Here is a 16,128-nt window from a genome sequence, read left to right on the forward strand (position 1 = left end):
AAAAGTACATTTTAAAAACTGTAAAGTTCTGGAGAAAAAGTCTTATGGACAGATGACATAAGCATTACCCTGTGCCAGTGATGGAAAACAGAAAGTATTGAGAAAGAAAGTAACTGCTCATGACCCAAAGCAGCCTCCCATCTGTGTTATGGCCTGGGCATGTTTGGCTCCCACTGGAACTGGCTCACTGGGGTTCATTGATGACTGCTGACGGCAGCAGCAGGATGAATGAGTGCCTCCAGAATACAGAAGCATCTTATTGGCTGAGATCCATCCAAAAGTCGCAAAACTCATAGGATGTAACACCATGGCATGTAACATTGCAGCAGGACAATGACCTCAAGCACTGAACTAAACCAACTCAGGAGTTTTTTTTGTGGCAAAAAAGTTGAATGTTTTTGACTGGCCAAGTCAATCACCTGACCTGAATCCAACAGAACATGTGTTTCACTCGCTGAAGACAAGACTGACTCAATCAGGAACTGAAGATGGCTGCAGTACAGGCCTGACAGCATCACTAGGGAAGATACCCACTGGTGATGGTCTATGGGTTGCAGACTTCAGGCAGTCACCGGATGCTAAAGGATTTGCATCCAAGCACTAAATATGACTAAATAAATACAACTTTAATTCAGATAATGTTCGTTCTTTTTCTTTAACTTCAAGGTTAAGTTTCTCTGTGGGTCTTGTTTTATGGGGTTCATGTGCATATCCTGAGAATGACTTCCATACCCCAGCCTACTTACACTGTGAAAATGTACTCCTTATCATTATTTACACTGATTGATCCACTCTACCCGTGCTGCTCGGGATATGTATTTTCTGTACATTGCAGCAGCACAGAAAGTAGCTGTGCATGTAGTATGACTGTTACCAGTGTTAAACAGTCAATATTTTTCAATATGCATTACTATTATAGGCATACTCCCAGTTTGTATTATCCATTATCATATTTGTCCGTACTTTCAACAACATATTTTAATAATGTCCTGTCCCGTTATTTTCCCAACATGGCCCCACAGGATGGGGAAAGGGAAATCGATGAACCCTTAGTGTCCTGCTCTTCGTGAAATTACATTGCTGCGTATAGTGCCATGGACCAAAAAGATTTCAGCATTATAAAGTATCGCAACTCATTCAGGGTATATTTGATATTCTCTTGTCATTCTGAAACCAAGGCCCGCTCTCATTTATCCGCCGATATATATCGATGGCTCCGTTCTTTACCTGGCGAATTAACCTGGTAACGCGGACGGGAGTTCTATGTAATTGTGTGGTATTTAATAGGCTACTTGAAAATAACACAGGAGATAGCTTGGTGAATTAATTATTCATTTTGAAACGTCCAGACAAAAATCGTTTTATGGAATTTTAGGGATGATTTTAACCGTTTTGTTTGCTTTAATTGATTTGCAATTGATTAAGGTAGAACTACAACAATGCAAACCAAGACACTTGATTTACAGTAGGCTATAGGCTGCCACCTGACATTTCACTGACGGTTAACAAGGTAAAACCTGCACAGTAGGCTACGGCTCTTGTGACCAAAATGTTGCAGTTAAAAAAGAAATCCAAAGACTCCTATAGCCGGCCCCTTTTTAGAATACAAAAATCCATTCTCCCTAATTCAAATCTTGCTCTGGGACAGCTCGCGTGGCAGATTGCTGCCTAATTAGTTTAGAGGAAACTTAATTCAATTAACTTTCCACAACTCCAGCGCCCCGCCAGTTGGACCTGCCTTTCAAAGAGTGGGTCCAGATCCTCTGATCTAATTATCATGTTTGGAGAAGCTGCTGTTTTTCTGCTGGAGCATTTTAGGTTATACAGCTGGGAGGAGGGGGTGGAAATGGTCCTGAAACAGATTCTCTCGGGACTGCTGTTGCTCTTCGGTTTCTTTTTTTAAAGCTTCTGAAATGTATTCAGTCGCTCATTTATCAGACGGCTTTATCAAAGACAAAGAATGGCATGAGCCCGAGCGTTTAATTTTAAACAATAAAATGTTGTTATATTAAGTAGGCTAGCCTACATTATGTAGCCAACAATTCATTAGATCTACCTTTTTATGGAATCCGAGGAATAGGTCTATATATGGGAGAACCATGACACAAATTAAGACCCAGATTTTGTTTTTAATACTCATGTTTGCCTATCATATTTATATCATCTTAATTAGCCTAATTGAAACTAAATTAGGGCAATTTTTCACATTTTTCTTTGTGCTATCTGAAATCTGTCTTTCATATGTTGGTTAGTTCTGATGGAGTCCAAATGTCGGTAAATAGCTTCTGAATATCGCTTGTATTGCACATCTACAGGGTTTCAGAATAGCCTACAGCACAACAGCACGGTTGCATTTAGGCTAGTCTGGGTTTTCAGGGAATATTTGAATGTTTCTATTTCGACGAAAAGAGCAACGGCCTTTACTCGTGCTGAACACCGTACCCACGAATGACCTAATCCCTTCAAAGAGGGGATATCATCAGACTTTAAAATCCACTGCTGTCCGAGTGTTTGTCTTGAAAATGGGCCTTAATCCCAGCTAATTCTCTCGCGCAGGGGAATTGAAAGGATATGGGGTTTTAACTTGGACTTTCAAATTCATTGGCGATTCACTGAAACATTAATGGCAACCATTCTAATTCATGGTATTTGTGTAAATAAAGGCTGCAGGAAAGTCGCGAGAGCTTTTTCCAGACTGAGGATTGACTGGTCCGAGTCTTTAACTGAAAATGTAAGTTTTACTTTGTCTTCTTCCCTTGGTTAAAAAACCTACAACATAGTAACAAAGTATTCACATTCAGAAGTATAATTCCACGTTTAACCTCGCGCTATTTGAAAATGTGTAGCCTATCCTTATTTGCCAGTAGCCTACTTAATTGTGCATTTTAGCATGTTTGTAGACTAGACTACTTTTATTGCTTAGGAAATGTTTTACTTCGCCATCAAAAAATGTACAAAAGAAGACTCCTCCCAAAGGAGTAATTAAATTTGGTTTAGTTTTGTTGCGCTTTTTAATCCGTCTGACATTAATCGTTTCCGATAGTCCACCCATTAAAAAGAGGTCCATCTCACAAGCGACTCCTACACCCAGGATGGAAATGCATAGGCTGTACGAGGGGTGACAGAACTATGACCGATCGCTTGTGAATGCAGATTGCCCTAATGAAGCGGTAGGGTAGGGGAGCGGGGGAAGATGGATGAGACCGAGGAAACAGTGCTGTGACGGATAGATGGGGTGGGGTAATGGAACTAAGCACGGTTGAGGCAGGAACAACCCGGGTTCAAATAAAAGATTTTGGGGGGTAAAGCTGGTTTCTGTCCCGAGGGTACTGGCTGTATATAGAGGTAACTGAGGAAGATGTAACGAGTTTAGCTGACACGTAGAACTGTCGCTCAAGAAAACAGATCGTTCAGAAAATGCTGGATGAATGATTTAGAATACCACAATCTCTTGACTTGGGTGTAATCAGCCCAAGCCACACAGAAAACAACGTTATTAACAGAAAACTTTAATTTGGAAATATGAATAGTTGCTCACACCCACAAAAGATGCAGTAAGCCTACAATATCTGTATCGTTCACAAAGGTAACTGTATGTTGACCTGTCGTAACAATGTGAACCGCAAATGAACAATTTAGACATAGCTCTGAAAGTGGTTATCATTTATCAGGATTAACATAACTGAAATTCGCTTAAAAAATAGCGCTTCAAATTAAAAATATACATTGCAATATAACACATTGTCTTTAAAAACCAAAGCATATTAGAATGACCAATTAAATTCAGTTTATTCCACTAAATTAAGACAAATTGGACATCGCTGCAGAAGCGAACCATTGTTTAATATTTTTATTGTATTAAACCTGCCAAAAACCAAAGCATTTTATGCAAGGATGTATTCACATGTCAAACACAAGGCTAAGAATTCGGTAAATCTAATATCTCATAAATCTCCTGGCTGCTGTCCATTGCAAAGGTGCTGAAATAGGCATTAATTCTCGTTCATGAATCGACGGATAAATTCGGACGGATTAATTTAGAAATTCAAGTTGTGACATAATGGATATAGAAATGTTTATAAAATAGCCTATTAAAACCCCCAAGTCTCCATACACTTTTCAGCAACAGTGATTGTAAAGCCAATTTAAAAGAAATACATTTTCAGTTTCACAGAATAAGCTATATAGTAGCCCACTCGACCAGCAAACAAATAAAATATTTTTATTACATTATGGTGCTTTATTTCTTTAAGAAAACTATAGCAAAATTGTATCTATTAATTATTAAAGCGTTAATTAAACCATGACAAATATTTCCGTTTATACCCAGCAATCAAAGTAGCATACGCAATGCAAAACTATAGCCTACCCAAAAACATGTTTGAAGCATGGGTATCCAATTATGGGTATTCTTTTGTATGTCTATTATCTTTTTATTGAATTGTATGGATTTATATAAAATACATTATAAGCCCAAAATTAATGTATATACAAAATCCTTATTTGTGTTTGAATTGTATATGTTGTTTAGGTGCGATTATCTTTATTATCCTTTCGAGAGTTAGAATTAATATTAAATAATCTTATTCCTCCAAGACTTCGGTTATGAACTATTTTTTTCTGAACGAAAACAATGACAGATGATCCCGTTCTATGTAGCCATCAGTATCACAAAACCATGGCATGCACCATACAAAAACCAGGCCTACTTGTTACTTGTTACTTATTACTCCTGGTAGCCTACTACCATGTGGTCTGGCCCAGTTTACAATCAAATTTTCAAAATAGAGCATAGGCCTACTTTCATAATAATAAAAGAAAATACAATATTTGTTATATTAGCGTACATGTATGCCTAATATAGACATAGATTTTAGTACAAAAAAGCCAAGCATATACAACTTGTTGCCATCCGAAAGAAATTGTGTCGCTTTAGCAGTTGTTCGGCGTAGATGTTAAGTCAGCTGTACAATATATTTAGGAAATAAAGTGAAATAATATATGCATATGATTTATTTGTTGATGGATTGAATTTGATAGGTTGAAGGGGTCTCTTTGGTTTGCCGGCTATTCACTCTCGAATTATCCAAATTCACCGTGACAAACCTGCTGGAGGCGGCCTGTGTCTAACCTGGTTACAGCCAGAAAGCTTTACAGATCTGTGACTGGTTCCAGATCTTTTAAAAAAGAAAAATGAGAGAAAAGCAATAGAGTGGGATCGGCACGAGGGCACGACTGAGAAAAGGTTTCGCCTCGAGCTTTGCGCCATGAACGCCAGAGAACCAACTAGTCTTGGCACGTTCCAGACTGGCTCGTGGAGCAGGACGCAAATTTAATTAAGACTAGATGGACATGATTAGCAGGAGGCGTGAAATGGTGATTCTTTCGCATATTGTATTGAAGGAGCCTTTAAAATCGCGTCATTCGGCGTATGCTTAGTCAATATAATGAAACATATTTTGGACTTTAACTGTGAATAGAATGGTTCAATTGCGCGCACTCTTTTATAGGCTACATGCCGTGTAGGCTATTAGGTGCAACAAGTGTTTCAAAAATGTTGGGTTATTGGTCACATAAGTCTGCACTGAAAGTAAAATGTAATTCCTATATCACAATCGACGTTTACATTATAGGCTTAACCAATAAAACGGCTGCGGCCAGATAATTGAAGATGGATCGGCAACAAATAAGTATATAGACTTGTCCTTAGAAAATAGTGAAAATCACCGAAGAGTAACTTCAATGCGCGCGCGCGCGCGCGCACACACACACACACACACACACACACAGGCCTAAATGTTTGTTTATTCGAGTCGTTAAACAAACAAGATTGCCTACAAATTATCATATTTATGCTCCAAATAATTAAAAATGTCTTATGTTGAATAGGTCTGTGGGATCTTCATGTCGTGACAATTGGATAAGGGCATAGAAAGTGAACGTGTCTGAATAACTGTGAAGTTTAACCAGTTCTGATGAAACTGATTTATGTGGAAGCATGATGGTCCACAAATATTGATTTTTAAACAATAATTTAATGTAGCCTAATTGATATTTAAAAAATACAGACGTTCCCGCTTGCACTCAGGCCGAATTAACGACCAGAGATCATATTAGAACAATTCGTTTGTCAAACATTAATGTGCATAACAGACTCGTCGCAGCTCTGTGCAGCACATTCTGCTCTCTTACAATAAGGACATTCCATTGGGTTATTTCGACGAAATAGGCGCGGGCTTATTATATAAAGCCTCCACAACTCCACAAATTCATGACTGGGATATAAGTTGCAATTTAGGCTACTGCGTTCATAAATTAATGAAATGTTCTAAAATAATTACATAAATTTAAAGATATTAAGCCTATTTGGGTGCATATAGTCTATATGAGTGCATATTTGAGGCTATGAGTGGGGTTAGGCTATGTATATACAAATAATCTCAAAATTATTATTCAGCATCGAGATCACCCGTTGTTACAAAAAAGGATAAAATACGAGCTAAAGCGATAACACAAGATCCCTATCTTTTAAACAAAGACTGGGTGGGCTTTTTCCTTTTTTTTAAACTATTAAAGTGTTGTTGCCTGAGGGGCGATTAAATGTGTTAGTATCACATTCGATGACACAGAACAACAATTTAAACCAATTTACAGGCGTCATTGCTTTTATGACAGGTGGGATTCAACGAATATCACGTTTTAAAATGCATTATTTCAGCAGTGATTCGTTGAATGAATTTTGACATTAGCTAAGTAGATTTTAACAGAAAATAAAATGCGCAACGCAAAATATCATTGTACCCGTATAGCCTAAATAGAAAATGTGATTTTTGAATCAGTCTACATATCCAATAGCTATAAAATATTAGATAATACGTTTAATTATAATTATTATTACTTAAATTGCCCCATGCAGATGTTTAAACGAAAGGGTTAATCGTGAATTAGTAATGCATGAGAAGTGGGAGGGGGCTGTCCACTAGTGATGCCCCCCAATAGACTAGGGAGATATTGTCATGTAAAGAGACCACCGCCTCGCTATTGTCTCCACGACTGCCAAGTTTATTATAAACACACCACAGCGCTCAGGCGGAGCATTGCGCTGTTGAACAGAACTCGGGATAGTGAAGCAGTCAGAGAGAGGAGCGCAAGGGGCGTGGATGCTTGAGCGGGAGAGAAAAGGGGTTGCGACGCAGGCAGGCAGATAGAGCAAGCGCTGTCAGGACCAAAAGGCTGAGGGACACATAGCTTGATCCATTTGGACGGTACTGAATACTGCAGATCAGATCAGAGGTCTTGCCAATTATTAAAATTTGGACTATCCTTTTATGTCCCGGTTTCATCTCGTCTTTGTTTGCTCAAGACTTCATTTTCGCTGGTGAAAAGCACTCGCTTGAGAGTTTGCCTTGCCGCTTCTCCATGTACAAAATGGATTACTCTTACCTGAATACCTACGATTCTTGCATGGCTGCAATGGAAGCCTCGGCCTATGCGGACTTCAACTCGTGCAGTCAAGCCAATACCTTTCAATACAACCCTATCCGGACCAGCTTCGGTGCCAATCCAGGTTGCCCTCCCCTCAGTACAGGTAGTTGTACGCTGGGAGCACTTCGAGATCACCAACCTGCACCGTATTCCACAGGTAAACAAAATTAAATTTTACTACACTACTCAATTAAATATCAATCTACGAGTATTTAATCAAGGGGTTTACTTGTCGCCTGTATAAGAAGCAGTAACAGACGCGTGTGTTTTGTCATTTTAAAACGCAAACTTCTAGCAACTAAAACTAGTCGGGACCGTCTTTGCATGATGTCTCATTTGTCTCAGAATGTCTTACTCGACAGGTAAATCCGCAAGTGATTTCAAGATATAATGAAATATCCAAAATGTGTAATATTATGCAGTAATCTAATCAAAACAGTTGATCGCATGGATGTCACTTTGGGCGTTACACGAAAGTCTAAACTGTCATTTCAAAGCCATCATTTAACGCCAGTACACTGTGCTTTATATGTACCGGTTTGTTTAAAAATCAGGGTCCTCATACATTATTTTTTAATATTAATTTATTTTTATTTCATCAAAACAAATTAAATTAACTATAATTCTAACAGTAGGCTAATTGTATTTATTTAATTCTAAAATATATTTCCCCGTGTAATTATTAATGTGGCTACATCGTACATCATCAGAATAAAAGACGTCAATGGGAACACCTTGATCAGATCAAGATTTTATCTTTGCCGCGTGAAAGCTTATCCACAGATATGTAGGTGGCCTATGCCTACACGCATATAAATCTACAAATGGGATTTAAATATGCTTTTCAGTTGAACATATTGATAACATTTGATTTTACGCATTGAAAAATTTCACAATTCGCATATTCCATATTTCAGGTTATTTTTATTATTAGAAATTTTTATTTATTGCCTACAGGCTATAAGCTCATGGAAGAAAATTACAAAAAATATTTTCCTTTACATGAAAGTAATGAAAATAATACTTTAATGAACATGAAACAACTCCTCATTACCTCACAAACATATAAAATACACCGTGCAAATGGAAGAAGTTATGGATTTAAACTTACACGGCATACATTACATTGCGTTTAGCTAACGCTTTTATCAAGAGCAATTTACAATGTGTACCGCCAATACACCTAATGAAAGATTTGGTGCAATTTCCTGAATTCGTTCATTTAGGCTACTTCAATCCAGAACACATTTTTGATTGAGACTGTTGTAATTGATTGAGCAATACGTAAGCTGGTTGTAAGCATAACCATGTGGTTTAAAAAACATATATGCATTCCTGTTAATGTTTGGATCACAGGTTAATAAGCCAAACAAGACGATTGAAATTGGAGTAGGCTATTAAAGCATTTTATATATTATGCTATGGAGTATAAACGTGTCTTCATTGGAAGAATAAAAAAAAGACTATTTACCTGGAGGCTTCAATCACAGATATGCACAGGCTACATAGGGGCGATGGTGGTGGTGATGGTGTTAATCATCTACGAATTAAATCTGTAGATCTAACAATTTTTGTTTTATTTATTGCTATTTATTGTTTGATTTGGGCGTGCGTTACATCTTACATCGTCATTGCCTCCTCAGTTCCCTACAAGTTCTTCTCTGACCCATCCGGGCTTAATGAGAAACGGAAGCAGAGACGCATACGCACGACGTTCACCAGCTCTCAGCTGAAGGAGCTCGAGAGGGTGTTCGCGGAGACGCATTATCCAGATATCTACACAAGAGAAGAGTTGGCACTTAAAATCGACCTTACCGAGGCCAGAGTTCAGGTGAGCGCGATCAAGAGACGGAGACTACGCCATCCAATTTGTCAGTTAAAACGGGATACCGTACCACGTCATAACGATATGTAGGGTTTATTCCGGATCATACTGATCAACGTAAAAAAAGAAAGGCTCAATTAATCCACAAGTTTTATATAACGTGCAAATAGTAAAACACTTAATAATTTAAGGTAAACTGAAAATAATGTGATGGCTGCTAATACTCACAACTACGGTCTTCAACAGGTTTGGTTCCAGAACCGTCGTGCCAAATTCCGAAAGCAGGAGCGCGCAGCCAACTCTAAAGGCAACAACGGCACGGGGAGCAATGGCGGCGCGAGCACCAAGAAAGGTGAGACCAGGTCCTCGTCGGAAGATGACGAGTCAAAGGAGTCCACCTGCAGCCCGACCCCGGACAGCACGGCGTCTCTTCCCAGCTCGGGGAACATGGGCAGTCCTGGCAGCAGCCTCAGCCCCAGCCCGGTGTCCGTTGCAGGAGCGGGCTTCGTCAACACCTCCTCCTCCTCTGTACACCAGGGGCTCAAGACCCCAAGCTGGCCTGGTCTCGGCCCCACTAGCACTGGGGTGGCCCCCGCCGGGCCCCAGGGCTCCGACCTGCTGAAGGCCTGGCAGCCCGCGGACAGTATGGCGGGGCCCTTCGCCGGGGTCCTGTCCAGCTTCCATCGGAAACCCAACGCCCTGAAGACCAACCTGTTCTAGAACTCGCCTCCTTTGAGCTGGACTCCCTTTTATTTATTATCATGTGGACTCGGAGTGACAGGCGTGGGCGTGCATGGGCCTATGTACATGCGTTAGGGGTTTGTCACAGAAACATTCCACCCATGCACCTAAGCTGTATAATTTCACCAAACTAGCGAATAGGCTGAGAAACCATGCAGACACAACAAGTCCAACTCATTCAGTTCCTCTTCATTTACTTTTAAATAGGATGCAATGGCCAAGGGAATACTGGCTGAAGCTGCTTGGTACACAGCCACAAACCACAAGACACTCATTCAGCACTTACGCTGCAGATTAGGAAGACTGACCCCCCCGCCCCCCAAATTCATTCAGTTCAATTTGAATTTCAATTGGCGAAAAATAAACAAAATAGGTATTGAGAGGGACTGAGAAAAGAAAGAGAAAACCTTATTGTTACCAGCAAGCACAACTTCCTTTTGTAATACAGAGCTGGAGGAAAAAAAAAATCCCCAAATCCAATTACCCGATGCTGCTTTTTTAAGTATCAAAGTTTCTGTCAGTAGACCGCTTTCCTTTTTCCACTTAAAGCCTGTGGCTGCTTCCTGGCTTTCCACAGGAGTGTTGGTTCACCTCTGACCCGCTGCACTAACATGCCCTTCTCCGCTGTCCTGTTTAGCAGCAGTAGCAGGGTCAGCGTCCCCAGTCACCACTAGCTCGCAGCGGAGGATGCTGTTCTGTAATAACTGTTATGAACTTGAGGATTTTTCTAAAGCAATAATCCCGAAGAAAATGACAGCGAGAGGTAAGAGTGGCATCGCCAGCAGCTGTGCTGGAAGCCGCTGGCGTAGCGGCGGAAAGCAGCCGGGCCTAAAGTCTGCGTCAGCCGGGCCTAAAGTCTGCGTCAGCCAGTCTAGCTGTCCCTCCATCCCACTCTCTCCGTCTTACACCACTGCCTGCGGAGACGCCCTGGCGCGGTCCACCGCGTCACAATTTCATTTCATAAGCTATACCTGTACGTGACCAAAAATAATATAGTAATCCAATATAGTAATTTATTAAACTAAAGTCAAAAAAGAAAGAGTAACAGTAAGTGTGACATTTAGTGACGGTCTGGTTTTTTAAAGATAGGTTTAAAATATTGTAACATGAAAATAATTTGTAAATATAATATAAATGAGGGTAGTGCAGTTCTACTTCACAGTGGTGATTCTGGCGATTCACGCTCACAGAAGATGGTGGCTGGGTTTCTCGTGCCTGTGCGCCAATCCATTCCTTTCCAGAAGGCCCTTCCTCTGTGTGTAACCCTTTCTATACTGTGTCCACACAGTGTTTATATTCAGTCTTAGAGGATGAAGTACACATTTATAGCACTAGTATGCAAGAGCATAAAAACATTTCCTCTCAGATACTGCCTCTATCCTGTGCATCCTTGTGTCTTGTGAGAAAGGGTGTTGGTGATATTATTTCCCAGAAAAGATATCGGTTATCTTCTCTGCCCAGATTAAGACAAAAAAAAAAAGCCCATCAAGACTTTATTAATAAAGTATACCACACTACTTATGTGGCACTTATGGTACAAGCCAGGTCTCCCACAGTTCATAACCATCATAACAACACAATGTACATGAAGGGACTACTTCACGTGAGCAGGTTTCTCAAAGGCTCAAATGGTGGAAAATATGCTCATGGATTATAACATTCCACCAAAACTTTGCTACATCATTTTTATGTTACACGTGTGATGTTGATACAGTATCTGATAAAACTTATAAACATGTGTCCCCTTCACTGCAATGGGATCTTTGAAGAGAGAAACAGATGAGATGATATAGTTTCTATTGTCAACGATACAAATGTTTAGTAAATTATAGAAGCCATTAAATGACATGTAAATGCAATGCAGTCTTGCACTGGGTGTTGCTCTGAGGTATGGGTTAACCTATTAACTATGTACATTTTCCTGGTTTAAGTGGTTCTGATTGGTGTAAAAAAATAAATAATAATAATAATCCAAATGAGCTAATTAAGCGCCGCACAGGACTCTGAAAAGCTGCTAATGGTCACACACTGAGTTGAGGAAAACTGCTATTCACATGCTTTGTCACTGTAGGTTTTTTCTAATGTACTGTATGATATATGTCACATTATAAAATATTAAACCAATCATTCCTTTGTTATTTTTCATTTTCTCCATCAAGAACCAGCACTGCATTCTGATAGATCTGCTTGGTTAGTGGAAGCTTTTCCCATGAATTATATTGAGCTCCCTGATATTATTGCAGATCTGAAATGGCTTATAGGAAGATCTTTATTAAGACACATTATTCACTATTCAAACATGGAATCCATAAGTCCCATCCATTGGCTGTTAGCAATTAGTTTTTATTTGTTTGGGGGAAAGAAAAATCTTAGAGTCGACCAGCAATATTAACTTAAGAATACAATGTAACATTAAGAAGACAAACTGGCAGAATTTAAACAGACATAGGAAAAGGTTTGAGATGCGCATGAGAAGTTTTAAGAAGTTAAATGTATACATACAAAGATGGGAACATTTTAACAGGTACAATTATTCTGACTGGAGGTATGAACTACAAAAATAAACGTGCAACAGATCAAAAAATCTGGAACAGTCAATATAACCTGGAAAAGGGTACTTTCCCATTTGGCAGCCGTTTCAAAAAGAAACCGCAAATCACAAGGTCCAGTCCGGGCCAGTGGACAGAACCAGCACTGCTCAAACGTCACTCAACAAGGTTCAATGTGCAAAGATGAACCAATCCAAAGAGATTTCACTGAGGAAGGCCACGGCTTCCCAGACATAGGGAATTATGGGGAAAAACATGGAGGGGAAGCAGAAAGCCACCTGGCCCCAGTCTGACGGAGACAGAACCGTTCTTCAAGGCAGGTCCAACGGCACCAGAGACTGCCCGAGCAGCTTATTCCACTGAAGGCACGGGGGGGGGGGGGGGGGTGCGCGCGTAGGAGTGCGCGCCAACGCAAGGCACGAGGAGGGAGCGACACCTTCGCAGGAGTGCAGAGGGGACCAGGCAGGTACGGCACGTGGAGTCAGAACACATGCAGACAGGTCTCCGTCCGTTTGTGCCCCTGGTCTCGGAGAGCCAGGTTCAGCGTCCGGCGCGGGTCTCTCAGAAAGAGCCGGAATGAGGAGGCGGTGATTACATCACGTCAGTATCCTGTCCTGATTTTCCATCACAGACGAGCACTCACACAGGGCACAGCACTTTCTCTTCTGTTCCAATCGTTACATGATTGAAGCTGCTCTGGATCGACTCGGTGGTGATTGTAGTTAACGTCTCAGAAAAATAAATACACACACCTATCTGTCATTGTGAGGACAAATCTTTTTCTGCGTGTGTAATATTGTGCATCTTTGCAGTGTCCCCATTCAGGTGCATCAAAACAGTTCGACAGTATTGCAGAGAACAAGCGTTACTCCCGCTGGCTGATTATTCGAGGCAATAGCACCACCTGGTGGTGAGATGCATAAACAAGCTGGCGTTCCACGGACTGACACATTTCAGACTGTACAGCAAATGGACAGGAAATGACAACTTCAGTAGAAAAGTCATGTTTTCTACATATTCATTGAAATGGACACAGGGACAAGGTAGGAGTGCTTTCAACATACAAAACCCTTCCTTCCCTAGTCTGGAAGAGTAGGAGGTGAAATGGGGTATGACACTTGAGCAATCAACCGTTTCAACTGAGCTGAAAATAATAACACACAATTTCAGTCATAACACACTCAGCGGAGCAGGTGTGAGACACCTGGACGAACAGACGAACACACACTCAATGTCAGGCTCTCAATCTGTGAGCGGTCAGTGCGGATTTGGTTAACACCCTTCCCTTTCCCCTTTGCCACATGTTACATGCAATATAATGTTAAAAAAACAGAAATAAAAATAAAGCGAAGTTAGAATAAAGGAGTGAGTCACCTGCCCGAGGTAAGGCAAGGAATGTAATCCAGGCTGCGTCTGGAGACGGTCCCCCCCGGACGCAGCCTGATGATGTCACGTCCTGCTGCCAAGCCGTGGAACATAAGGGCTGTCCGTCAGAGAGCACTGCAGTGGAGGAGTTCTCGTATTAAATAACGATGATAATTATAATTATAACAACAGTAATGGATGAGGAACTTAAAAAGCTTTAAAAAAAGAAAAAAAAAAAAGAAAAAAAAAGGCTTTTGAAGAAAAACTACAGTGCAATTCCCGCGAGGTGCGGACGGGACCGGCTCACTTCTGCTGCTGCTTCAGGCTCTCCAGCAGGATCTGCTTGTGGGCCGGGTCCAGAACCCCCGCCTCCTCCAGGTCCTCCTCGGTGATGTCGCTGTGGAGGACGGAGAGAAGAAGAGGGGAAATGGAGGGTGATCCGCGCCCGCCCGACCCCCCTCTCACGCAGGGAAACGGAGCCCTGACACGTCTCGGCTGACCCCCTCTGTGTCTGCTCTCCTTCATATCGCCGTCTTGGCTGAGCTCATAACGGCCCGGCCCAAAAACGCCGACGGCGGAGCTGTTAAATATTATTGCGCAGTAAAGACGGCTGACATAAAGGGAGGGATGTGAGGTGACAGGAGGCCGGCTTGGCGGCGCGCTCTTAAAGATGAAGCTCTTATTGCGGCGGTCCTGCAGGGCCGGCTCACCTCAGGAACTCCAGGTCGTCCCAGCCGTTGTGCAGCAGCCCCTCCTCGTAGCGCTCCAGCCCCAGCCTCTGCAGCCACTCGCCCACGCTCGACTCCACCGACAGGCTGGAGCTGCTGCTGCCCGCCTGCCACAGGCCCTGAGGACGCAGAGACACAGAGACACGCTCAGCACAGAGACACACTCAGTACAGAGACACAGACACGCTCAGCACAGAGACACAGACACGCTCAGCACAGAGACACACTCAGTACAGAGACACAGAGATACGCTCAGCACAGAGACACAGAGACACGCTCAGCACAGAGACACAGACACGCTCAGCACAGAGACACAGACACGCTCAGCACAAAGACACAGAGACACAGCTCAACACAGACACAGAGACACACTCAGCACAGAGACACAGCTCAGCACAAAGACACAGAGACACAGCTCAACACAGACACAGACACGCTCAGCACAGAGACACAGAGACACGCTCAGCACAGAGACACAGACACGCTCAGCACAGAGACACACTCAGTACAGAGACACAGAGACACAGCTCAACACAGACACAGAGACACACTCAGCACAGAGACACAGCTCAGCACAAAGACACAGAGACACAGCTCAACACAGACACAGAGACACACTCAGTACAGAGACACGCTCAGCACAGAGACACAGACACGCTCAGCGCAGAGACACAGCTCAGCACAAAAACACAGAGACACAGCTCAACACAGACACAGAGACACGCTCAGCACAGAGACACAGACACGCTCAGCGCAGAGACACAGCTCAGCACAAAAACACAGAGACACAGCTCAACACAGACACAGAGACACACTCAGTACAGAGACACAGCTGTGCACAGAGACACAGAGACATGCTCAGCACAGAGACATGCTCAGCACATTGACATGCTCAGCACATTGACAGAGACACGCTCAGCACAGAGACAGAGACACGCTCAGCACAGAGACAGAGACACGCTCAGCACAGAGACACAGCTCAGCACAATGTAGGAACCACAACTCCCACAATCCCACAGGACAATTCCGCGACGTCCACCCCGCATGACGTCTAGCTTGGTTCAGCCAATCCCATAATGGCGGGAGCCAACAAACTTTTCCACCCATAAAAGGGACCAGCGAACATCCTTCCAGCAACCGAGCGGACCGGACGACAACGCGCGGCTAAGACGGGAACACCCCAGCCTGCGCATCTCTCCAGTACACTCACATTACCATCGCCACCGCTGCACGTCTTTTGGATCCAGCAATGCGTATGGACTCAGTAAGACAACAAACATTCAGGTATAGTTTAGTTTAGTCTTAAATGTGTTTTTGTGAATCTGTATTTGCCGTCTTATCATTGGAATGTATTTTGTTAGCGATATATATATATATATATATATATATATATATATATATATATATATATAGGTACGTGAATTGATTCGCCGTC

At 42.1% G+C, this 16,128-nt stretch overlaps 2 protein-coding genes across 4 annotated transcripts in view; one reads left to right on the forward strand and one right to left on the reverse strand.

Annotated features, from left to right (window-relative positions):
- The first annotated feature begins 7,175 nt into the window (after window positions 1-7,175).
- On the forward strand, window positions 7,176-10,042 carry phox2a (paired like homeobox 2A). 3 transcript variants are annotated; one of them, XM_061216594.1, is made up of 3 exons: window positions 7,176-7,642; window positions 9,129-9,381; window positions 9,553-10,042. In XM_061216594.1, the coding sequence occupies exons 1-3, from the start codon at window positions 7,420-7,422 to the stop codon at window positions 10,028-10,030; spliced, it is 954 nt and encodes a 317-aa protein (XP_061072578.1). In that variant the 5' UTR covers window positions 7,176-7,419; the 3' UTR covers window positions 10,031-10,042. The 3 variants fall into 3 exon arrangements, with proteins under 3 accessions (XP_061072578.1, XP_061072579.1, XP_061072580.1); XM_061216595.1 differs by having other exon boundaries at window positions 9,129-9,357; window positions 9,550-10,042; XM_061216596.1 differs by having other exon boundaries at window positions 9,129-9,316; window positions 9,557-10,042.
- Window positions 10,043-12,373: 2,331 nt separating this feature from the next.
- Window positions 12,374-16,128, reverse strand: part of inppl1a (inositol polyphosphate phosphatase-like 1a) — a 40,405-nt gene continuing 36,650 nt past the window's right edge. The window contains exons 26-28 of the mRNA XM_061216593.1: window positions 14,676-14,812; window positions 14,273-14,362; window positions 12,374-14,100 (exon numbers count right to left, since the gene is read on the reverse strand). Of these exons, the coding sequence (XP_061072577.1) occupies window positions 14,091-14,100; window positions 14,273-14,362; window positions 14,676-14,812 (237 nt within the window). The 3' untranslated portion in view covers window positions 12,374-14,090. The remainder of the gene's footprint in view (window positions 14,101-14,272; window positions 14,363-14,675; window positions 14,813-16,128) is intronic.

Source organism: Conger conger, chromosome 13 (assembly GCF_963514075.1).
Source record: "Conger conger chromosome 13, fConCon1.1, whole genome shotgun sequence".
Classification (NCBI taxonomy): Eukaryota; Metazoa; Chordata; class Actinopteri; order Anguilliformes; family Congridae; genus Conger; species Conger conger.

Bases quoted from the DNA above. Each gene is read 5' to 3' on its own strand.
- phox2a (XM_061216594.1), top strand. From the start codon at position 7,420: ATGTACAAAATGGATTACTCTTACCTGAATACCTACGATTCTTGCATG. The intron at 7,643-9,128 runs GTAAACAAAATT...TTGCCTCCTCAG, and splicing joins ACCTGCACCGTATTCCACAG to TTCCCTACAAGTTCTTCTCT. The intron at 9,382-9,552 runs ACGTCATAACGA...CTACGGTCTTCA, and splicing joins TTAAAACGGGATACCGTACC to ACAGGTTTGGTTCCAGAACC.